This window comes from Lepidochelys kempii, chromosome 2 (assembly GCF_965140265.1).
Source record: "Lepidochelys kempii isolate rLepKem1 chromosome 2, rLepKem1.hap2, whole genome shotgun sequence".
Lineage (NCBI taxonomy): Eukaryota > Metazoa > Chordata > Testudines > Cheloniidae > Lepidochelys > Lepidochelys kempii.
Window position 1 is genome coordinate 260,568,179 of NC_133257.1, and position 19,721 is coordinate 260,587,899.

Consider the following 19,721-nt stretch of genomic DNA (forward strand, 5'->3'; position numbering starts at 1 on the left):
ATTTCTAGAGCTCTTCAGTGTACCACCCTGACCAATGGGATAGGATATCTTATGCTACCAGTGTCCATTTGATCCCTTAGCTAGATTGGTCCATGGACATCTCACTGGCTCAGGAGCACCCTCCTTACACCTGTGTATGGGCTGGCTAGACCTTGGGGCCCTGTGTGCAGAAGTAAATAATGATGGGTGTCTACTACTCCATTTTCACTATTACACCCTCCAGAGCAAGGGGCGGGGGGGTGTGTGATGTGCAGAAGCCAGGGCACCATTCCCCCCAGAGCACTGGCCAATGCAGCTAAACCAGAGCTAGAGGAGAGGAGGTGTCATAATTAGCTTGTGAAATAAGCCAGCAACAAACCATCAACTCCCTGTAGCAAAGGGGTTTAGTGAGGGGATTGTGACGCCCTGAGCCACAGTTCCTTCACAAGGATCCTTTGGGGCAGCTCAGCAATGTACTGCCCCTGACGACGGACTGTGTCCTTGTGGCACAAGCTAGCCTTACATTTGCGTATTTGATGCAACTAAGCAATGCTTATGATTTAATCTGTAATGTCTAGGGACCTATGAAGAGCAGGGCCTCCTGTGCTAGGCACTATAGAAACACAGAGGGGTACACAGAACTTATAACGTATCTTTACAAATGTAGGCTCAAAAATAACATGAATGTGTTCCATGTCTCTAAAGTGCTTGATTAATGATGCCTATATCTCTCATAGTGCTTTGTGAAGGAAAGTCAATATGACTATCTATTAGATGGGGAAACTGAGGAGTAGAGACAAAGTGACTTGTCAAAGGTTGCCCAGTATGCTACTAGCAGAACTGGGGATAGAACCCACATTACTAGAATCAGGGTTCAATACACTATCCACTAGGCTGCTTTACCACAGTAGCAGCATGTGTCTTTTATCTTATTTCTTTAGGCTAAATAGCCAGCATCTATTTTTAAAGCCATCAGTCTACATTTCTTTTTCTTCAGCATCACAAGTTCAGGTCTCCTACTCCTTTTGCTTGATTAATTTTTAGTTCATTGCATACTAAACAAAAATATGCCTGCCTTCCTAGAAGTTCGAGGAGTCCCAGTCGCTTGGTTCTCTGGAATTTCTGGGTTTTGGTTCTAAAAATTCGTTTGTCTTTCTCATGCTCTCTTCCTGGCTTCTAGGTTTTGTGATATCCATCAGTGTGTACCAGAATTGCAGATATCACTGGGACTTTCGGGGAAACTGCAACTGGTCTGTCTGGGAGCAGCAAATATCCTCAAGTCAAAAGAGATAAAATCAGAGAATGCTGGTTTCAGAGTAACAGCCGTGTTAGTCTGTATTCGCAAAAAGAAAAGGAGGACTTGTGGCACCTTAGAGACTAACCAATTTATTTGAGCATGAGCTTTCGTGAGCTACAGCTCACTTCATCGGATGCATACCATGGAAACAGAGAATGCTGTGACCCTTGTGTCACGTTTTGGGGGTTCAGCTCACAGAAGTGCAGGGGTGTGTTACTGCCTGTATCCCTTGGTGCCTTAAATGCTCTGCTGTTGTGGCTCCCAGCTTGGACACCAACAGCCAGTGGACAAAAACAGTTCACTGAGCATCTGGTTCAGAGCTCTGCAGCCCTGGTTCAGCGTTCTGACCCCAGCAGCCTGCCAACAACACAGGAGCCCCACCAGGGTCTCCATCAACTGTGGTTATTACTTGCAGGGTGACCCCAACACACTCCCCACCCTGGATTTTCCCCAAACCTTCTGCCTTAAGTGCCCAACCCACTCATGGAACACTCAGAGAATTCATAAGGTTTGTTGCACATTTAAAGAGACCAAAGTTACACCTGGGAAACTCATGCTTCCATTACTGTGTACATTTTGCGGTGCTGTTTGGTCATACTTGGGAGGCTAGGGACATAGCATCCCTATGCATGAGTGTCATTCAGTGAACTGAGAAAGTCATGCATGCTGGGCTTAATCTGTGATTTCCAGAGACCTCCTGGGAAATTCTCAGCCTGGAAACAGAATTAGATGATATAGCCCATCTCCGTATAACTCATTCAAACACTGGCACCTCTTTCATAGTGCATCCCAAACATTGTGTTATTTTCTTAAAGTGAAGGCAGTGTTCCATATAAAGGCAGTGTGTCCTAGGGGATAGCTCACTGCACTAGGACTCAGACCTGGGTTCTCTGCTCAGCTTTGTCCCTGGTGTTCCGTGTGACCTTGGCAAGTCACCTCTCTGTAACGTGGCACTATGTGAAAACCTAGTAGGGAACTTTTAGTTCATACCAGCAAGGTCTACACGGACCTGTTAGCATACAAGCCTGCTTGTCAGCCTGGGATAGAATTCTGGGTTTGATCTTTGATACTCTTATATCCTTAGTAATATGTGTGAACAAAGACACTGTGTGTGTTACCTCTACCTGGCCAGATGGGTCTGTGAGTACAATAGGGAGAGATAAGGGAAAGAGCAGTTAAAGTGTTACAGGGCACGGTAGGAGTGTAACATATATGAGCACACTTTAAGATTGCCTCAACCCCTATCTCCAGGCACGGTCAAGCAATCAGGCGGGAGGGGCAAAGAGGGATTGGGGGGAAGGTATAAAACACTAAAAGACCAAAGAAATGCCTGTCCCTGACCGTAACACAACCTCACCCCTCACCCCTCCGATGGGGTACAAAAGGCACGGGACTGTGGGCGTGCATTGCAGGTAAATTTGGGCCTGCCAGGAAGGGGGAACAGGGACACAGGCAAGCTCTGCGGCGTCAGAACTGGAAATGGAACACTGGGAAGCAGACTCTACCGACGTGTAAAGCTATGGATATGCTTGCTTGGAACTAACCCCAATAAACATCACGTTGCCTGCACTTTGGACTTCTGGTCTTCTGCTTTCTGTCTGCGTGACAGGAACCAGGGGAGGGGGTGAAGGGAAAGCCCTCTCACAGGACCAATTAACGTCTAACCCGTTAATGTGCTTTAGAGATCACACTCCTGTACTCTGCATTACTGCCCTGCATATACAAACCTCTGGTGACTTCCTTTTCTCTCTTCCTTTGCAGTGTGTCCTACCCTGGACTTCTGTTGAGATATAAAGACAGTGGCTAGTACTAGGAGAGATGTGATCAACACAGCTCAGTTTAGCTGGGATTGCATTTCATTTTGGCTGTAAAACCATCTTGTAGCCATGGGAGAAGAGAGGAAAGGAGGAAACAGGGTTTCACAGCCACAAAAGTATTTACCTGGCTGAAAACTAGAAGAAAGAGGTAGATTCAGTGACATGCCTGAGGTTACACAAGAGTAAATGGCAGTACTGGGAACTGACTCTAGGGCTTCTGAGTCCCCATTTACTGATTTAACCACTAGATGATCCTTCCTCTGTGATTCAGACTCTATAAAAGCAGTGTATTAGAAGTGGATAGCAGGAAAAATAAAACAGATGACATTCCTTGCAATAATTAATGTTCATTGTAATCCTGTTGTTTAGCTTTAGGTCTTCAGCACTGGGCAGTGAGTTTACAGTGTATTTATATCACCTTCCAGGGCATTTTTTTCCCCTAGAGAAGGATCTCAAGATTTACTGGTTTTCCCATGAGCTCAGGATAGACTGGTGTATTTGTAATGGTTCTGCTTTCTGCCTTTCAGGTCGCAGCAACACACTCAGACTGCATCATCAGAAAGGAGCAGGAGGCCTGTCTGGAGAAAATCAAGAGAGCAAGTGCCCTCAATCCACTGAATGAGTCCTCCCCAGGTGAGTTCCAGTCTGGTATGGATATGTATGTTGAACGAATGCTTTCCAGAGTTTCCCTCTTATTACATGTGTGATCTACCATGTGACAAACAGAATATTGATGCCAAAGGCATACTAGAATATGATTTAGCAATTAAAGTTAAATTACCTAGGATAAACATTATAAGAGCAATTAACTGTCATGCTTCAGGGCAAATGCGGATAACCAGCCAAGGTCAGGAATATACTTCCTTCCATAGTACAGTATGACACAATGAGGTATATTTATGGGACTGATCCAGAGCCCATAGAAGTCACTGGAAAGACTTTTCAATAGGCATTGACTGTATCTGGCCCTATGGGGTTTTACACCTTCATTTGGAGCATCTGACATCAGCCACTGTTGGAAGTTGTATACGAGAGCGTTGGTGTCTTCTGGAATGGCAGCTCCTATGTTCCTGTCTTCATTTCAGTAATAATTTGCACCAGTGGAACCCCTGATCAAAGGACCTCAAAAGTGCTTTACAGACATTAATCATAGGCTACCGTGATGAGTGCCAGGTTGATGGACAGAATCCTCCCACTACCTCAGAGCCACAGACAGAAAAACTGAGGCAATGCAGAGGTGCTGAGCGCCATCTCCCTCTCATTGACTTCAGTGGGAGCTGTGGATGCTCAGCACCTCTGAAAGTCAGGCCCTAAATGACTCATCTCAGCAAGTCACCAGCGAAGTGTTCCTGGAAGCCAGGCGTCAATTCTAGGGCTCCGGTCAAACTCCCTGTGGTGGAATTGGGGGTGCAGGGGTGTAAAGGCTGCACAAAAGTGGCCAAACTGGGCGATAGGGTGAAATCCTGACTGTGCAACCTCTGCCTGGCCACGTTTTTTACCCTGAAAGCAAGGGGGAGGATGCAGGAGCCTCTATGTCGACTCTGCCACTGGAACACTCCCTAAAGTGGAGATGCTCCTCCCATGGACCGTTCAGATGGCTTTGTGGGCAGAAATCTGCCAAGGGCACAATGCAAAGTGACCACACTAGAGGCTTGCAAACTGGCTCGTGCAGCAGCGGCCGGACCCTACTGTCTAGCGCCTCGTGAACAAATCAAACCGTTTGATGGAACCAGGGAGAGCGCACAGGTCAGGCCTTTCCTTTTACCCACAGGCTTCTCTAGTTGTTTCTGAGTGCTGCCCCTTCGGCCATAGGTGAGCTTCTCAATTATAAATCTGGGCAAGGGGAAGAATCTTTCGCTTCCCTGCAGAGCTATGTCAGCAGCTGACTGTGACTCTTGTTACTTGTTATTAATGATGAGCCAATCGGCTGCTGTTCGGATTCAGGAATTCAGAGAGCTTAGGGGCCATTGGATCAGCTGGTTTCACCTCCTGACCAGCACAGGCCAGAGAATGTCACCCAGTTGTCCCTAGTTCCTGGATCTTGACACTCAGATCCTTGAACGTACAGACCAGCGTATCAGGCTGTGCCCCCAGGCACAGTTAGGACTGAAGCAAATAGCAATGTAGCTGGGGTAGCCACCTGAGTCCGTACCTGCCTGGACCCCTTGGGTCCAGGACTAGCCTGAGCCACCACCCCTGTGGCCCCGCTTACACTGCTATTTTCAGCATGCTCACTCGAGGAGAGCTACCGTGGGCACATCTACACAAGCTTCGCATCACACCCTCAGTTCCACGTGTAGGCCTGACCGTCGGGTAGCGCTCCACTGCAAATGACGCCATGATTGTCTCACGGTCGGCATATCTGCGCTCGCTTCAATCTAGCTGGTGCAGGTAACAATAGCAGCAAAGGCGTGATGGCATGGACCCTGGTGGTAGTTAGCAACCTGACTACATATACACAATCCCCAGCAGGCTTGTATTTGGGTAGCTAGCCTACCACTGTTACCTGTGCCAGCTTGATTAATGCTTGGGGGAGGAGGGTGTTTGCCTACCCTCGCTGCAGTCACACCTTCCTTTGCAGTGTCAATGGGTTTATTCCCTGCTCTGCTGCCTGCTAGCCCATAGTCGGGGCAGATTGTAAAGCCATAATCTAGACCTATCTGATTCATCCAGCCTTGTGTAATAAGTATTTCAGACCAGACTTTGCCACCCTTATTCGTATTGAGTACTCCCTTATTCCACAATGATTCCTACTGCAATCAGTAGGGCCATGGGTGCGGTAAAGTAATATTCAGCATCATAGAACCTGGACTTTCATTAACAGTTATCAACAGTATCATATTAAAGATGGACCCATTTCAGTTCTCACTGCTCTGAAACTCCCTGCATGGAGATACCTGCCTGCAGGTGAAGGTGGCCGGGGGCATTTGCAGTATGTTTTCTTCTTTGATTGGTTCCTTTCCCTTCCACCCACCTCAGCCAACCTGTTCTTCAGCTGGGAGAATGTGCTGCGCTCTGTTTAGTGGGCTAAAAACATAAGGCTTATTAAAAGTGACAGCTGCTGGAGAAATGGACTGTTAGCTTGTTTCCTTTGGAAAACCGAGCAGCATAGAAAACACCTATGTGCTTGTCAGGGGCAGATGAGAGAAGGAAGAAACGCATTCTGACTGGTAAATAAACAGAGAGGGAGGTGAGGGGCAGAAACCTAGGGATATCCTTTGACTTCCCATCCAAACAAAGCCACCGAACAAAACCTATTTCACGAGTAATCCTCTATTGAAGGAAATCTCTCTCTTCCTGGAGGGGCCGAGTGTAAGGTCCTCGGGGCAGGGGCTGAATTAGTGGGCACAGGGGCAGTTTATTTCATTATTCCTTTGTTCTGTGTTTATACAGCACCTAGCACAGTGGGGTTCTGGTCCATGACTGGGGTTGCCATGATGCAAATAAGTAATGGGAAGTACTCTATCATTCTCTGTGGACCTGTTCCTTCCAACCAATCCTCATGCTTTAAGTCCTTTCACTCAAGTAAATGAATCCCATAGAAGTCAATGGGGGCTCTTTCTGTATGCTCCAAACCTCTCATATTCGCTCAGTTCTTCCTCACTTTGCCCCCTGCTGTGTTTGGCTCCTGCTTCCAGATCTGCCGAGGAGTTGGCTCCCCAGCCCCTCCTTAGGGCTGCATTGTGTGTACAATGCTCATGCTGCAGCTATAGCTATGCAGCCTTCAGATTAATGCTAACAATGTTCTATAAAGCAGCCAGGCTGCGGACGCATTCCTGCCTTGGTACAGCACATTTCCCCCCTCCTCTGGGTTGTGTTTGCTGTTGTTTTGTTCTCTGCTGTGTTGTATTTTTCTTCCCTCCACTGCTTTGTGGTGTCTGTTAGTGCCTGGAAAACAATGGAGCTTTTCATGTTTATTTTACAGCCGCTCCACGATCGCTGCTTCCTCTTAAGTGTTTTCAGGCTTTCATAAGAAGGAAAATAAGGGCAAAATACGGACCACATCCCTGCAATCCCGGCCTCCCAAGTGCAAAGCCTGAATAAAAGGAGATGCATACGCAGATTTTGAGCAAGGGCCAGAATCCTCCTGTCATGGGCCATGGAGGGAGAGAAAATGTTACAGGGAAAAACGATGTAGGAGAATGAAGGGGAGGAGACAGGAGAGAAGGAAGGGCAGCCGTGCACAGCAATGAGACCAGATGCTCTCCTACACCGATATCTCCCTGATTTTCTGCCATGTTCCAGCCTCAGTCCTAGAGTAGATTAGAGCAGCTTCTAGGCTGCTCTAACCTATGATAGCTGGCAACAGTCTAAAGTCCACTGACCCCACCCCATCATCCCCTCAGTACACTAGCTGAGAATTGGCAATGCACATCTGCAATCTGGCCAAGCCCCCTCCTGCTCCCAGCATTCTCTGTCCCATCCCCATCACACCTGGGAGTTAGTGGGGATGGCGTAGGAGTTGCCTAGATTGTCTGTACGGCAACTGAAATTGTCTGTACAGCAACTTGCCAGGGAAATTCTCAGCAGGCCAGGTGCAGTTAGCATCTGGTCCCTTTTTGCTGCCAGAGTTGGAACAAACGGGCTCGAGCACATGAGAGAGTCTGGCCCATGATTCCCGCTGCAAGACATTTTAAAATCTAAGGGCCAAATCCTGTGTCCTTTACTCACGTAACTAGCCCCATTTGCTACAGTGGAAACACTCATGTGAGTAAGGGTTGCAGTACAGATCCCTTAGGAGGTGATTTCAATAGGGGTTGACGATGCTCAGCACGTCACTGGTTTGATCCCTTAGTTTAGTAATTACAGTTTCTGAAATACAGTTCCTTGGTCTACCATGTCAATAATGCAGGTCTGTTCTGGCCCCACAGTGCACTGGATTCCATCTTTGTAGGGCAATGCCCTGTCTCCACGGACCTGCCATTCCAGGCAGGGATCTACACTCTGTCCGTAGTATTAGTCATGATACTTGCATTTCTGCAGTGTTTTTCGTACCAAGATCTCAGAGGGTTTTATGACTGTTGTATAATAATATCTAGCTCTTATAGAGTGTTTTTCATCAGTAGAGCTCAAAGCACTTCACAAAGAAAGTCCATATCATTATCCCCATTTTACAACTGGGGAAACTGAGGCACAGGGCCATAACTTGACCAAGGTCACCCTGCAGCCCGTGGAAGAGCTGAGTGTAAAATCCAGGTCTCCAGTCTAGTGCTTTATCCTCTAGGCCATACTGCCTCCTCACAGCCTCTCAGAGGTGTACGTTGGGGACCGAGTGATCACACCACCTGATGCCTATCACAAACAACCCTGAGCACAGCAGGTATACAACAGTGCATAGCAACACTCCACAACAGTTTAGCACAGGGAGTGACCAGGAACATCCTAGCCAGTAGAAACTGCAGGGTGTATTTTAGTAGCTGTAATCTTTGGAGAACACACCAGGGCTTATATTCCTTCCTTATCCGAAGTGCTATGGGATCTTTTATGACCACAAAAAAGAGACACACGAGACAGGTGCTTAACGCACTTCTGGACTGCATCTGGGCACCACAGTGACAGGAACGGTCTAAGAAGCTGAATGGAATAGGAAGTGGCCAGGGCTCTGGTTTGATGTCTCATTGTAAAATCACTCTTTAATTCTGGCTGCCCCAGTCAACTCTTTTAGCATGTGGCGTGCTTTCCAGCCCATCCCCACCTCCTGGTGAAATATTTAAAGGGACAGCTGCACATTTCCAGCCCCATCAGGTATTTTAAACAGCTCTTTACTGGGCTATACATATGAAGCAATCTTCCCCCGCAGGAGAATCATGCAAGCCAGAGCCCTGTTGTCTTTAGACATGACAGAGAAAAATGAAAGATGGGGGGCGGGGGGGAGAGAGCTGATTAGGTTGCGCTTTCCCAAATGCAGCGGGTGAGCAAGTTTCACAGATGTGTGCTTTGAAAAGGAGCCCGTCCGGATGGGAAGATGGAGCCGGACTGCTGCGTTGTGCTGGAGAGGGAGAGTTTGCTGTAGTTTTTTTCCTGAAACACCTCATCCATCTCCCATTCTTTCAAAGCCTTTGAGTGAGCTGTTCTTATTGCCCTCGCCAGCACAGGGGAGAAGTTATTTCATTGTGCATACGCCTCCTTCATGGTTGCAGCTGTGCACGGGAATAATGTTGCCGGGGTTGTTTTCCTGGCAATTAGCTCTTCAGAAGTGTTTTGGTGGTGTTGGATTTCTCTCCGCAGCAGAGCAGAGCATCCACTGACCATCTAAGACCAGGTTCAGAAGCATGGGGAAAGAGGTTTGGGGTAAAAGCAGGTGCTACATGACACCAGGCGTGGCGGATTCACTCATTCATACTGGGAAGGGGTATAAACTCACATGCTTCCTCATAAGCTAAAGTCTAGACCAGAGGTGGGCAAACTACGGCCTGCAGGCCACAACTGGCCCACGGCCCAAATCTAAGTGCTATTGTCCTTTGGACATTTGCCGGAGTTTAATTTAATTGAGCCAGTGGAGAAAACAAAAGAAGTTGTATTTCAATGGCCAAGAGCCTGAAACCACCATCTAACTGGAAAATACAAGTGTGAAAAAGATGATTCTGTATTACAGAGTTTATTATACTATGTCCTGACCCCAAGGTCTTGAACTTGGGTCCTGACAGTTCATGGGAGCAGCCACACTCCAACCTTCCACCTGCCCCCTACGAGCCATGAAGCCCAGCTCCACTGTGAGGCTCTGCCCCTGAGATCCAATTGGCAGAGTCTCAGAACAGCTGATTGGCCAGCTGGCCGTACTTAAACCAGCAGCAGGAACAGGATGCAGTCCAAATAATTGGGCTTCACCCTGCACTGGACTATGTGCTTCTGGCTCTTGTTTGACTTCCTGGCATCCCAGCCTGTCTTAACTCCTTGCATCTGACTTGAGGTTCCTGACTTCCAGTGTGTCTCATGGCCCTGACTCTGGTTCCTCCTGACTTGTGGTTCATGATCTCCAGTTTGTCTCTTGCTTCTGACCTCCTGATATCCTGACCCAGCTGCCTCTTGACACCTGTCTTGTCACTGCAGACTCTTTCTCTGACTCCTAGGTCTGGCTGCCCACAACCTGGCTGTGACCTAACAATACTTACATGGTGCTTTCAAACTGAGAGTGATTAAGCCCTGTGCTCTCTTGGGAGATAGTTTATTATTATCCTCCCTTAACAGATGGGGGAAATGAAGGTAAAAATGGTTTAAGTGACTTGGCCAAGCTCACACAGTAGGGCATAAGCAAAGGCCGGATGAGACATTGGGAGCTCCTGGTTTCCAGTGTCTCTGACCCTGTAGACCAGCTCTTCTGGTTCGGTTCTGAACAGGAACCAGGGGCTCAGCCTGACTTTTTGCTGGGCAACTTAGGTACTATGGGACCAGATGTGCCACTGTAAACCGGTGTGAACTGGCAGAGATCCATTAGTGGAGCTGTGCCAGTGTGCAGTGGTTGAGGATTTCACCCGGTGTATTTAAAAAAGAATCCAGGCCCCTTGGAGCCAATGTGCGCTAGCTTTGCCCTGATCTTCAGGTGTATGCTGGGTATGCCTGCAGTCAAACTGCCGTGAGCTGTCATGTCAGGAAAGGGCAGTACTGGGATGACAGATGGACAGTAAAACCTAGTAGATGCAGGGAGTGGCGATGTTCACTATTGGTATTGGGAAGCATGGGTCTGGTGGAAGAGCTGTCTTTCAGATGCAGTGTGAACAGGAGATCCTGGCCACTTATGGTAGTCCTCTGGCCCAGTGCACAATTTGAGAGAAGAAGTGTTAAAGCTGATAGTCGGGCCAAATTCGAATTGGGGTGACTACATTTTGTCTGATACCTACATTTTTCCTTGCCTACAGTATTGCTCTTCGCATCCTATCCGAGGCTGTGCTGCATTCACTGCAGAGGTGAACATATTTCAGTGGAGTGTTAAATGATCCCCATGCAAGTAGACCTTGGTTTTAGGAAGGTCCCAAGGGTTATCTGGAACCTTTGGAAAATAAATGGGGGAGGTGTCCAGTGGAAGTGGGATAAAAACGCAACTGTGTAAACATGTTCTTTGATTACTCAAGAGATCAGCTCCCTGGGTGTATTCTGTGTCACAGCTGCTTTATTTTCTGACACAACAAAGTTTGTAGCACTTCACAGTCCTATGAGCTATGGGGAAGTGAGCTGGACTCTATTCTGATTTGTGCCTCACCAACAAAATTGTTAACCAAGTCCCTAGTGCAGAATCTCTCACTGCAGGTGGTGGTGCATGGGCCAGAAAGACTTACGTTCCTGATTGCAATTGCCATCATCATGGCAAGTCCCAAAGGGAGATAGACTCCTTGCAGACTCAGAACCACCCAGATCGATCTCTAGCAAGGCCCTGAAGATGGTCTGGCTGGATATTCAGTTTATGTCCATTGTTGGCAATCTTCTCACATCACTAAAGCTTTTGGTGACCGTGTGATGGCCAGCCATGTGATCCCCAGCCCTGGAGTGCATTCCTTGGTAAATATGTTTTGTAATTCATTAGCCCTCCATCCTAATAATAATTGGCAGCAAATACAAGCCCAGACAAACCCTAGATTTTACTTGTAAATTGAACCCCTTGGATAAAGAGTCCTGTGCCAATAAGCTCTTTGGGAGGGGGACTGTCTTTTTGTTTTGGGTTCATACTGCCCCTACTACAATGGGGTCCCAGTCCATGGTGGGGGGCTCCTAGGTGCTACTTTAATACAAGGGAGTAATAAGAATGTGTGAAAGCCACAATGTTATTTTACAGAGTTTCTTTTGAGATGATTTGTGCACTTTAAGAGGCAATGAATAACAGAGGCATTTCGGGGTGGTTTTTAGCAAGGAAGGTGCAAAATTACTCCAAGCCAAAATGTATTATTACCTAGTTTTTTGTTAGAAAGGATTACACCAGGACAAGGAGAGGACTGTGCATTAGTGCAGATGTTATTTATCTCTGACTGAATGAGCATGTAAAGGCAAAAGGGCTAAGGAAACAGGAGACACCAATGTATATGCTAATGATTCATGAGGACAATACAAATGTTGACCTTTTCAGTAATATCTTGGGCTCTTTCTTTTCTTCTGCATGCACAGTGTACTAAGAGTAATGGAATTGTATAGCTACAGGAAGTCAGATACTGAGAGAGTTTTAGCAGTCAGTGAGGAGCTGTATTACAATGGTTTTGGTTTCTCAACATGTTCCTATATAGGGCCAGATTCCCTAATGTGTTACGGTCCCTTTGTGCCGCTCTGGTGGCATGAAGGAGCTATACTCTGGCTGCAGATTTCTAGCTGAGAATTCTCCATGTAAAGACACTCCCCGTTGTTCATAACTGTGTGGTATATCTGTCCCTTTTCCCCACTACATAGGGGTGGTGTTGGGGGTAGGAGTGGGTGAGGAGGAAGAATGGCAGAATTCCACCAGCATGGACCCCATAGGAATCCTACATCCGTGTTGAAACTTAGATCCATCCCTAGATAGTTCTAGGTAGTCTCAGGGTTCACATCTTGCCCTGAGGATGAAGGAACTGTAACCAGCTGCCTATGCCAGAGCTCTGGTTCAGGAGAGAAGTTGACAAATCAAGTTCAGAGTGAGCAGAGAATGGTGTGAATTAGTGAGCTGAACTGATGTCTGGAACCCGGAATCTGAGTAATTGGTTTTAACATCATGAGTTTGGGATGGGTGGCAAAGCGAATGATGGTATGATGGTTATCCTAACATTATTGGCTGGATCACACAGCAAGGTGCAACTGCTATATATGACACATGTTACAGAAAAAGTAGTTTAGGATAGAACTGTTTATGTATTCCTCCTAAGCCGGGGGAGGAAGGATACAAAAGTAACCCCAATATTTTTAAAGTTATTTTAAAACATTTCTAAAGGTATTTTCTATAACATTACTGGCAAATACAGAGACCTTTTTTCAAACATCTGTTCAAAGATCCACAATTAGTATTATCATGCCCTGGAAGTCAGACCAGTGAAATTTGAAACCCCTGTTCTTAACTGATCCAACTTTGGGAGGAAATAAGAAAACATGGATGTGATATCTGCTTTTCAGTGTAAAACTGGCAGCTGTTAATTGCTTCTGTTTGGAGTACTAGAAGTCATTCTAATGAAGGTAGATTTGTGGGATGAGTGCATGATTGCGGGATCAAGCCTGAATCTGTTCAGTGCACGGAGTTTCTCTTTTCTGCATTGGGGACGCTGTACAGGAAGGATCACGTCCTAAAATTGTGCAAAAAAGCAATTTGTTACCTGCTGAAACCATCCTAGTTCATCATTCTGAAACATTCTGCATTTGCATAAATAAAACTCTTTATCCATTGGTGTTATCAGTGGATTAATGACATGTGTTTGTGTGGGTATGTATATAACCTGCAAGTTCTTGATAAAACCTCTGCAATTACTATTCGCTATCTTGTCCCTTTAAAGAGAGACACGGGTTTACATTCATTTTGCTCTTTTGTTTCAATACCAGGTGACAGAGCCTCATCTCAGTAGGCAGCGATAGAAGGCCCCAGTTCAGCAACGTAGTTAATCATGTGGTTAGCTTTAAGCATGTGTGTAAGTCCCATTGATTTCCATGAACGTAGGCATGTTTTTAAACTTCCAGTGAGATCAATGAGATTTCAGCACATTCTTGAATTTAACCACATGATTAGGGACTTTCCTGAATCGAGCCCAAAGCACCTGCCTCCCTATACATCAAGAGAAGGGTATTAGTCCTGCAAGATTTGTAGGATGCTGTTCGTTATGATTCAATAACTGTTTTAATTGGCGTGCCACCTCTATCAATTAGTTATTAAACCTCAAAACAAATGTTTTAATCAGTGGAAAGTGCCTTGCTTGTCAGTTCTTCTTTTGGAGAACCTGGGGATAAAACCTCATTATTCAAATATCAATTTTTGTGTGAAGAATAACTGAGGACAATACAAGCAAAGTGGGTACGGCCCTATTTTGGAAGTTGAAGTTGGACTTCATAGTACAAAGATCTTGTGCTGGCTCTCTGCACAGGGCTGCATATCCCCTCAAGGTGAATTCAGATAATGAAAGAACTGTCAAAGTTTGACTCAGACTCACAATTTATCAGACAACTCTGTTTTATTAGCAAAGCTGCTCTGCTAATACATTTAGAAGTGAGCCCCCCGAGTGGGGCTTATGTCTCTTAATTTATACAGCTTGCTGGAGAACAAGTTACAGAGAAGTTACAGACAAAAGAAGAAAAAGATTTTAGTCACCACCCTTCGAGATCCCTGAGACCAGTCACGTATCTTCAATTACCTGTTTCAGAGTAACAGCCGTGTTAGTCTGTATTCGCAAAAAGAAAAGGAGTACTCGTGGCACCTTAGAGACTAACCAATTTATTAGAGCATAAGCTTTCGTGAGCTACAGCTCACTTCATCAGATGCATATCGTGGAAAGTGCAGCAGACTTTATATATACACAGAGAATAAAGTCTGCTGCACTTTCCACGATATGCATCTGATGAAGTGAGCTGTAGCTCACGAAAGCTTATGCTCTAATAAATTGGTTAGTCTCTAAGGTGCCACAAGTACTCCTTTTCAATTACCTGCCACCCTTAACAATCTCCTTTAACAGCTTCCAGTTAACTAATTGCCCTTCACACCTTCCATTCTGATGCCTGCTTCTTAGATGTGCTGGCTCTATCTTAATTGCTTCTCCATTCAAAAGCTAACTGTCCCTACGTGTGCTCCCTCAGATACTTTGTAACATGTTTTGGCATGCCCTCTCATATACAATGTATCCAGAATGTCCCCTTATACAACGTTATACTTATAAAATGTTATACTTCCACAGAGCAAACATGCTACATCACCAGATGCACCGTGTCCATTTCTTAGGATCATTCCCATTAACTTTTAATTATGTATGATGATGACAATATTGTAGTAAACATTCAGTAACATCTTTTTTTTTAGAAATGACACAATTATAATATTAGACTTGGCTAATTATTACCGTAGAGCCTAGAGGTCCCAGTGATGGACCAGGGCCCCTTTGTGCTAGGCGCTGTACACACAATGAATGGACTGCCCCTGCCCTGAGCAACTGACACAATCAAGGGTTGAATTTACACTACAGTTTTGCTGGTACAAGTTTTATGGGCAAAACCCTCCTTGTGTAGAGGCAGCATGTTCCACCCAAAAAATGCTTTTGCTAAGATAGCTTATACCAGTTCAGTGAGCAAACTAAGCTGTATCAGCAAAAGGACTTCTATACCAATGCAACTTCAACTACACCAGGGCTTTTGCCAGTATAGACTTGTTTCGGGAGGGGGTGCATGGAGGAGAGGGGGAATCGCACTGTTAACAGACATTGCTAAGGTAGCAAAAACTTCTAGTGTGGTCCTGGCCTAAGTATAAGGTAACATGTGGCTACAGAAGATGGAGAAGCATGAGGAAACAATGAGATGATACCGGTCAGCATAGTCAACAGTGGTCACAGCACACCAGCTGCCTAAGCACTGTCACGTATGCTGTAGACATCATGGCAAAGGAGAGTTTAAAGGTGGTACAGCCCTTGCCATCCTATCTTTGCTGAGAACAAAGCAGAGGGTGATCGTTTTTGCATAAAAATTATAAACCATGTGGGATAGTGAGATTCTAGTGTAATCACTTCTCCAGCTGAGTGGTCTGAAAGTGGTGTAACTCACTGGTTTACAGTAGAATACGTGACATCAAAGTATGATTTCTATTACTATAGAGCCTAGGGGTCCCAGTGATGGATCAGGAGCCCACTGAGGTAGGCGCTGTGCAAACACAGAACAAAAAGACCATCCCTGTCCCAAAGAGCTTCCAATCTCACTATAAAACAAGAGACCATAGAAGAATAGAGACAGACGGAGGGGGAAGAGAAGGAAACAAAGACAGTACTGATCAGGATGATAGGCCATGGTCTGGGCACACCAGCCACCTGACCGTTGTCCAGATGTTTTTTGTAGGTGTCCCAGCAAAGGATTGTTTTAAGGAAGGGTTTGAAGATGGACAAATAAGTGGTTTTGTGGGCAGGTTTATGCAGAGGGCCTCTTGAGCACGAGGGGCAGCATAGGAGAAACCTGGAAGCTGCTTGTTGGAAAATGTAACAAGTGAGTGATGGAGGATGGTGTCATGGGCCTGTCAGAGGTGGAAGGCGACATTATGATAAGGAATGTCACTAGGATAGCTAGGGTGGGGATAGGCTGTAAAGGGCCTTGAAAGGGAAGACAAATAAGATTCCTTGAGGGTTTTTTTCCCTAATATTGGGGCTAGTTTTCAGAATACCAGACCCACACAGCGCACTCAGATGGCTGTGACTGTGTGCATGAGTTGTATGAATCATTACAGTGATAGCACATCCAGGAGCAGTTTGATACCACTCTTCATTTGTGTGAGCAACTCCCGGATTTGTGCAACAGTTGTGCATGAGAATTAGACATGTAATGGTGGCCCTTTCCCATTTGGTGTTGTGAGAATCAGGCTCATTGGGTTGATAATTTCACTCTTGTTGAGGTTATTATTTTATCCCTTGTTTAGGTGGGTGGTGACTAAAACTGCCTTATTTTATAGTTTAGTTTCTTGTTCAGACCTGCAGCCACTGCTTCTTAATATAACTTCCTTAAAACGTTAAGACAAGATCTTCATTCTATTCAATTGCATGATCAGTAATAGCGTATGTAGTTGATTGCGTGTAATAATTTGGCAGACTTTGCATATTGATTTTTCTTCAGCAAAATTAACTTACCAAAGCAAGTAATGGAGGAGGAAAAGGACCTTGGAGTATTGGTTGATCATAGGATGACTATGAGCTGCCAATGTGATATGGCTGTGAAAAAAGCTAATGTCGTCTTGGGATGCATCAGGAGAGGTATTTCCAGTAGGGATAAGGAGGTTTTAGTACCGTTATATAAGGCACTGGTGAGACCTCACCTGGAATACTGTGTGCAGTTCTGGTCTCCCATGTTTAAGAAGGATGAATTCAAACTGGAACAGGTACAGAGAAGGGCTACTAGGATGATCCGAGGAATGGAAAACTTGTCTTATGAAAGGAGACTCAGGGAGCTTGGCTTGTTTAGCCTAACTAAAAGAAGGTTGAGGGGAGATATGATTGCTCTCTATAAATATATCAGAGGGATAAATACCAGAGAGGGAGAGGAATTATTTAAACTCAGTACCAATGTGGACACAAGAACAAATGGATATAAACTGGCCACTAGGAAATTTAGATTAGAAATTAGACGAAGGTTTCTAACCATCAGAGGAGTGAAGTTTTGGAATAGCCTTCCGAGGGAAGTAGTGGGGGCAAAAGATCTATCTTGCTTTAAGATTAAACTCGATAAGTTTATGGAGGAGATGGTATGATGGGATAACATGGTTTTGGTAATTAAATATTCATGGTAAATAGGCCCAATGGCCTGTGATGGGTTTTTAGATGGGGTAAGATCCAAGTTACCCGGGAAAGAATTTTCTGTAGTATCTGGCTGATGAATCTTGCCCATATGCGCAGGGTTTAGCTGATCACCATATTTGGGGTCGGGAAGGAATTTTCCTCCAGGGCAGATTGGAAGGCCCTGGAGGTTTTTCGCCTTCCTCTGTAGCATGGGGCACGGGTCACTTGCTGGAGGATTCTCTGCTCCTTGAGGTCTTCAAACTACAATTTGAGGACTTCAATAGCACAGATATAGGTGTGAGGTCTTTTTTAGGAGTGGTGGGTGAAATTCTGTGGCCTGCATTGTGCAGGAGGTCAGACTAGATGATCATAATGGTCCCTTCTGGCCTAAATATCTATGAATCTAAAAGAACTATGTTCTTTTCTTTTCTTTTCTTTTCTTTTCTTTTCTTTTCTTTTCTTTTCTTTTCTTTTCTTTTTTTAACTTTCTGCCTTCTTGTTTCTCTCTCTCCTTCACTGGAGTGTTAAGGCATCATTTTCCTGCTGGAAATAACTAAGGGTCAAATTGTGATCTGGCCTATTTGGTCGTACAGGAGCCGGAAAGGGAGAGAACACCCCCATGGCTCTGTGGAGGATGGAAAGGGGAGGGGAGCAGGGACTGCATGCCTAGTACTCATACTCCTTCCCCCCTCCCACCTCCAGTAGCAAGGCAGAGGAGGGTGGGGAGCTGGCAGGTCCTTGGCTCTGCCCACAGATTGCTAGCTAGCACAGCTGAGCCAAAACAGGGGTGGAAATGGGCTTCTCTGTAATGCTGTGTGCTGTGCCTAGATGCCATGATGGATGCTTGGTGTGATGGCTTGATAAACAGATTGGTGCCTTAGATATTTAATGGTGGATCAGGGCAATTACCTGCATCTTACATGGTAATGAAAATTTGTGGCTGAGGGGCAACCTGAAAGCACAACAGCTTTGCTTTTGAAGCAGGTATTTGGGAGGCCCAGGCAACATGTAAGAGTTCAAGCAGATTCTCCACCTTTTCGTTTATTCCAGCCGATACCGCATCCATAATTATAGCTCACTCGGTTCCCCCTCCCTGATATCTGTAACCAATTACAGACTGGAAATGTTTTATAGCATTTCAACATATACAAACAGTTTATGGAAAAGGTTCAGGAAAAGAGAAACCAATTCTATGAGGGCTTCACCGTCAGCACCATGAACAGCACCAGACATTTTCATGCTTGATTTTTACTCTTTATCCACACCGAAGACCCATCGATTCAGCAGGAAGCCTGTGTGAGTGTAAGAATCACTGGATCTGGCCCTATTATTAGGAGAAGATGCACTGTTCAAGATCACATTGTTAAATCATGGAACACTGTTACCTCAAGGTGCTCTGCCAATTCTAGTCTATCTGTGACATTCTCACATCTTGTTGGTTCGATGCACAGCTTGCTTTTTAGAGGTGCTGAATTCCCCCAGCTCCAATTTAGTGTATAGCAGCTGCTCAGCACCTTTGAAAATCAAGCTATGCATCTGTTGCTTACATGGTCGTTAGACTTGCAGGAATGGATTGTTTAGCTTCTTTTTCAGAAGAGCAAAGCAGAGCAAAGCAAACACAGAGCACCAGCCAAACAAAAAGCAAGGAAAGAACAATTCTTAATTTGGGAGGTGTGTGTGTGTGTGGGGCGGGGGGGGGGGGAAATGATTTAAATGACTTTCACCATAGAATCAATGGCTCGAGTGTTAACAAGAGCACTATGTGGAAGTCAGTACTGACTTGAGGGATGTGTAATGGGAGACCAATCATTCAATTTCCCAAAGGATGTGCCACCAGTAAAGCTAATATGGGGATAACAACAAACAGTTAATTAAAAATGCAATGGGGAATTCTACATTTTGAGAATAAGCATCATCTATGGGCCCTAGACTTTAAGGCTCTTGAGCTAGCTCCAGCTTTCTGGTCATGCAGCCAAAAGACTAATATAATTCTACCCCTTCTCTGTTAACCTGCAAACTACTTCAAACACAAGCTATTGTTATATTAATTGAATAAATGAGAGCAAAATTAAATACACCACTCCCAGTCTGTGCTACTTTATCATAATAACCCTCATACAGGCTACACATAAGCTCTCTGTTTATTTTCCATTACCTTTTCAAATTGAAGAAGTTAAAAAGAGGGGTTCAAGTGCTTCAAAGTGCAAAGCCATTCACCTCTGTACATCTGAATTCAAG

At 45.3% G+C, this 19,721-nt stretch overlaps 1 protein-coding gene across 7 annotated transcripts in view; it reads left to right on the forward strand.

Moving 5' to 3' along the window:
• The window catches only part of ADCYAP1R1 (ADCYAP receptor type I), a 188,756-nt gene that overhangs the window by 63,720 nt on the left and 105,315 nt on the right, over nucleotides 1-19,721 (forward strand). For all 7 annotated transcript variants that reach the window (XM_073334759.1, XM_073334763.1, XM_073334764.1 and 4 more), the window contains exon 3: nucleotides 3,621-3,726. In XM_073334759.1, coding sequence (XP_073190860.1) covers nucleotides 3,621-3,726 — 106 coding nt within the window. The remainder of the gene's footprint in view (nucleotides 1-3,620; nucleotides 3,727-19,721) is intronic.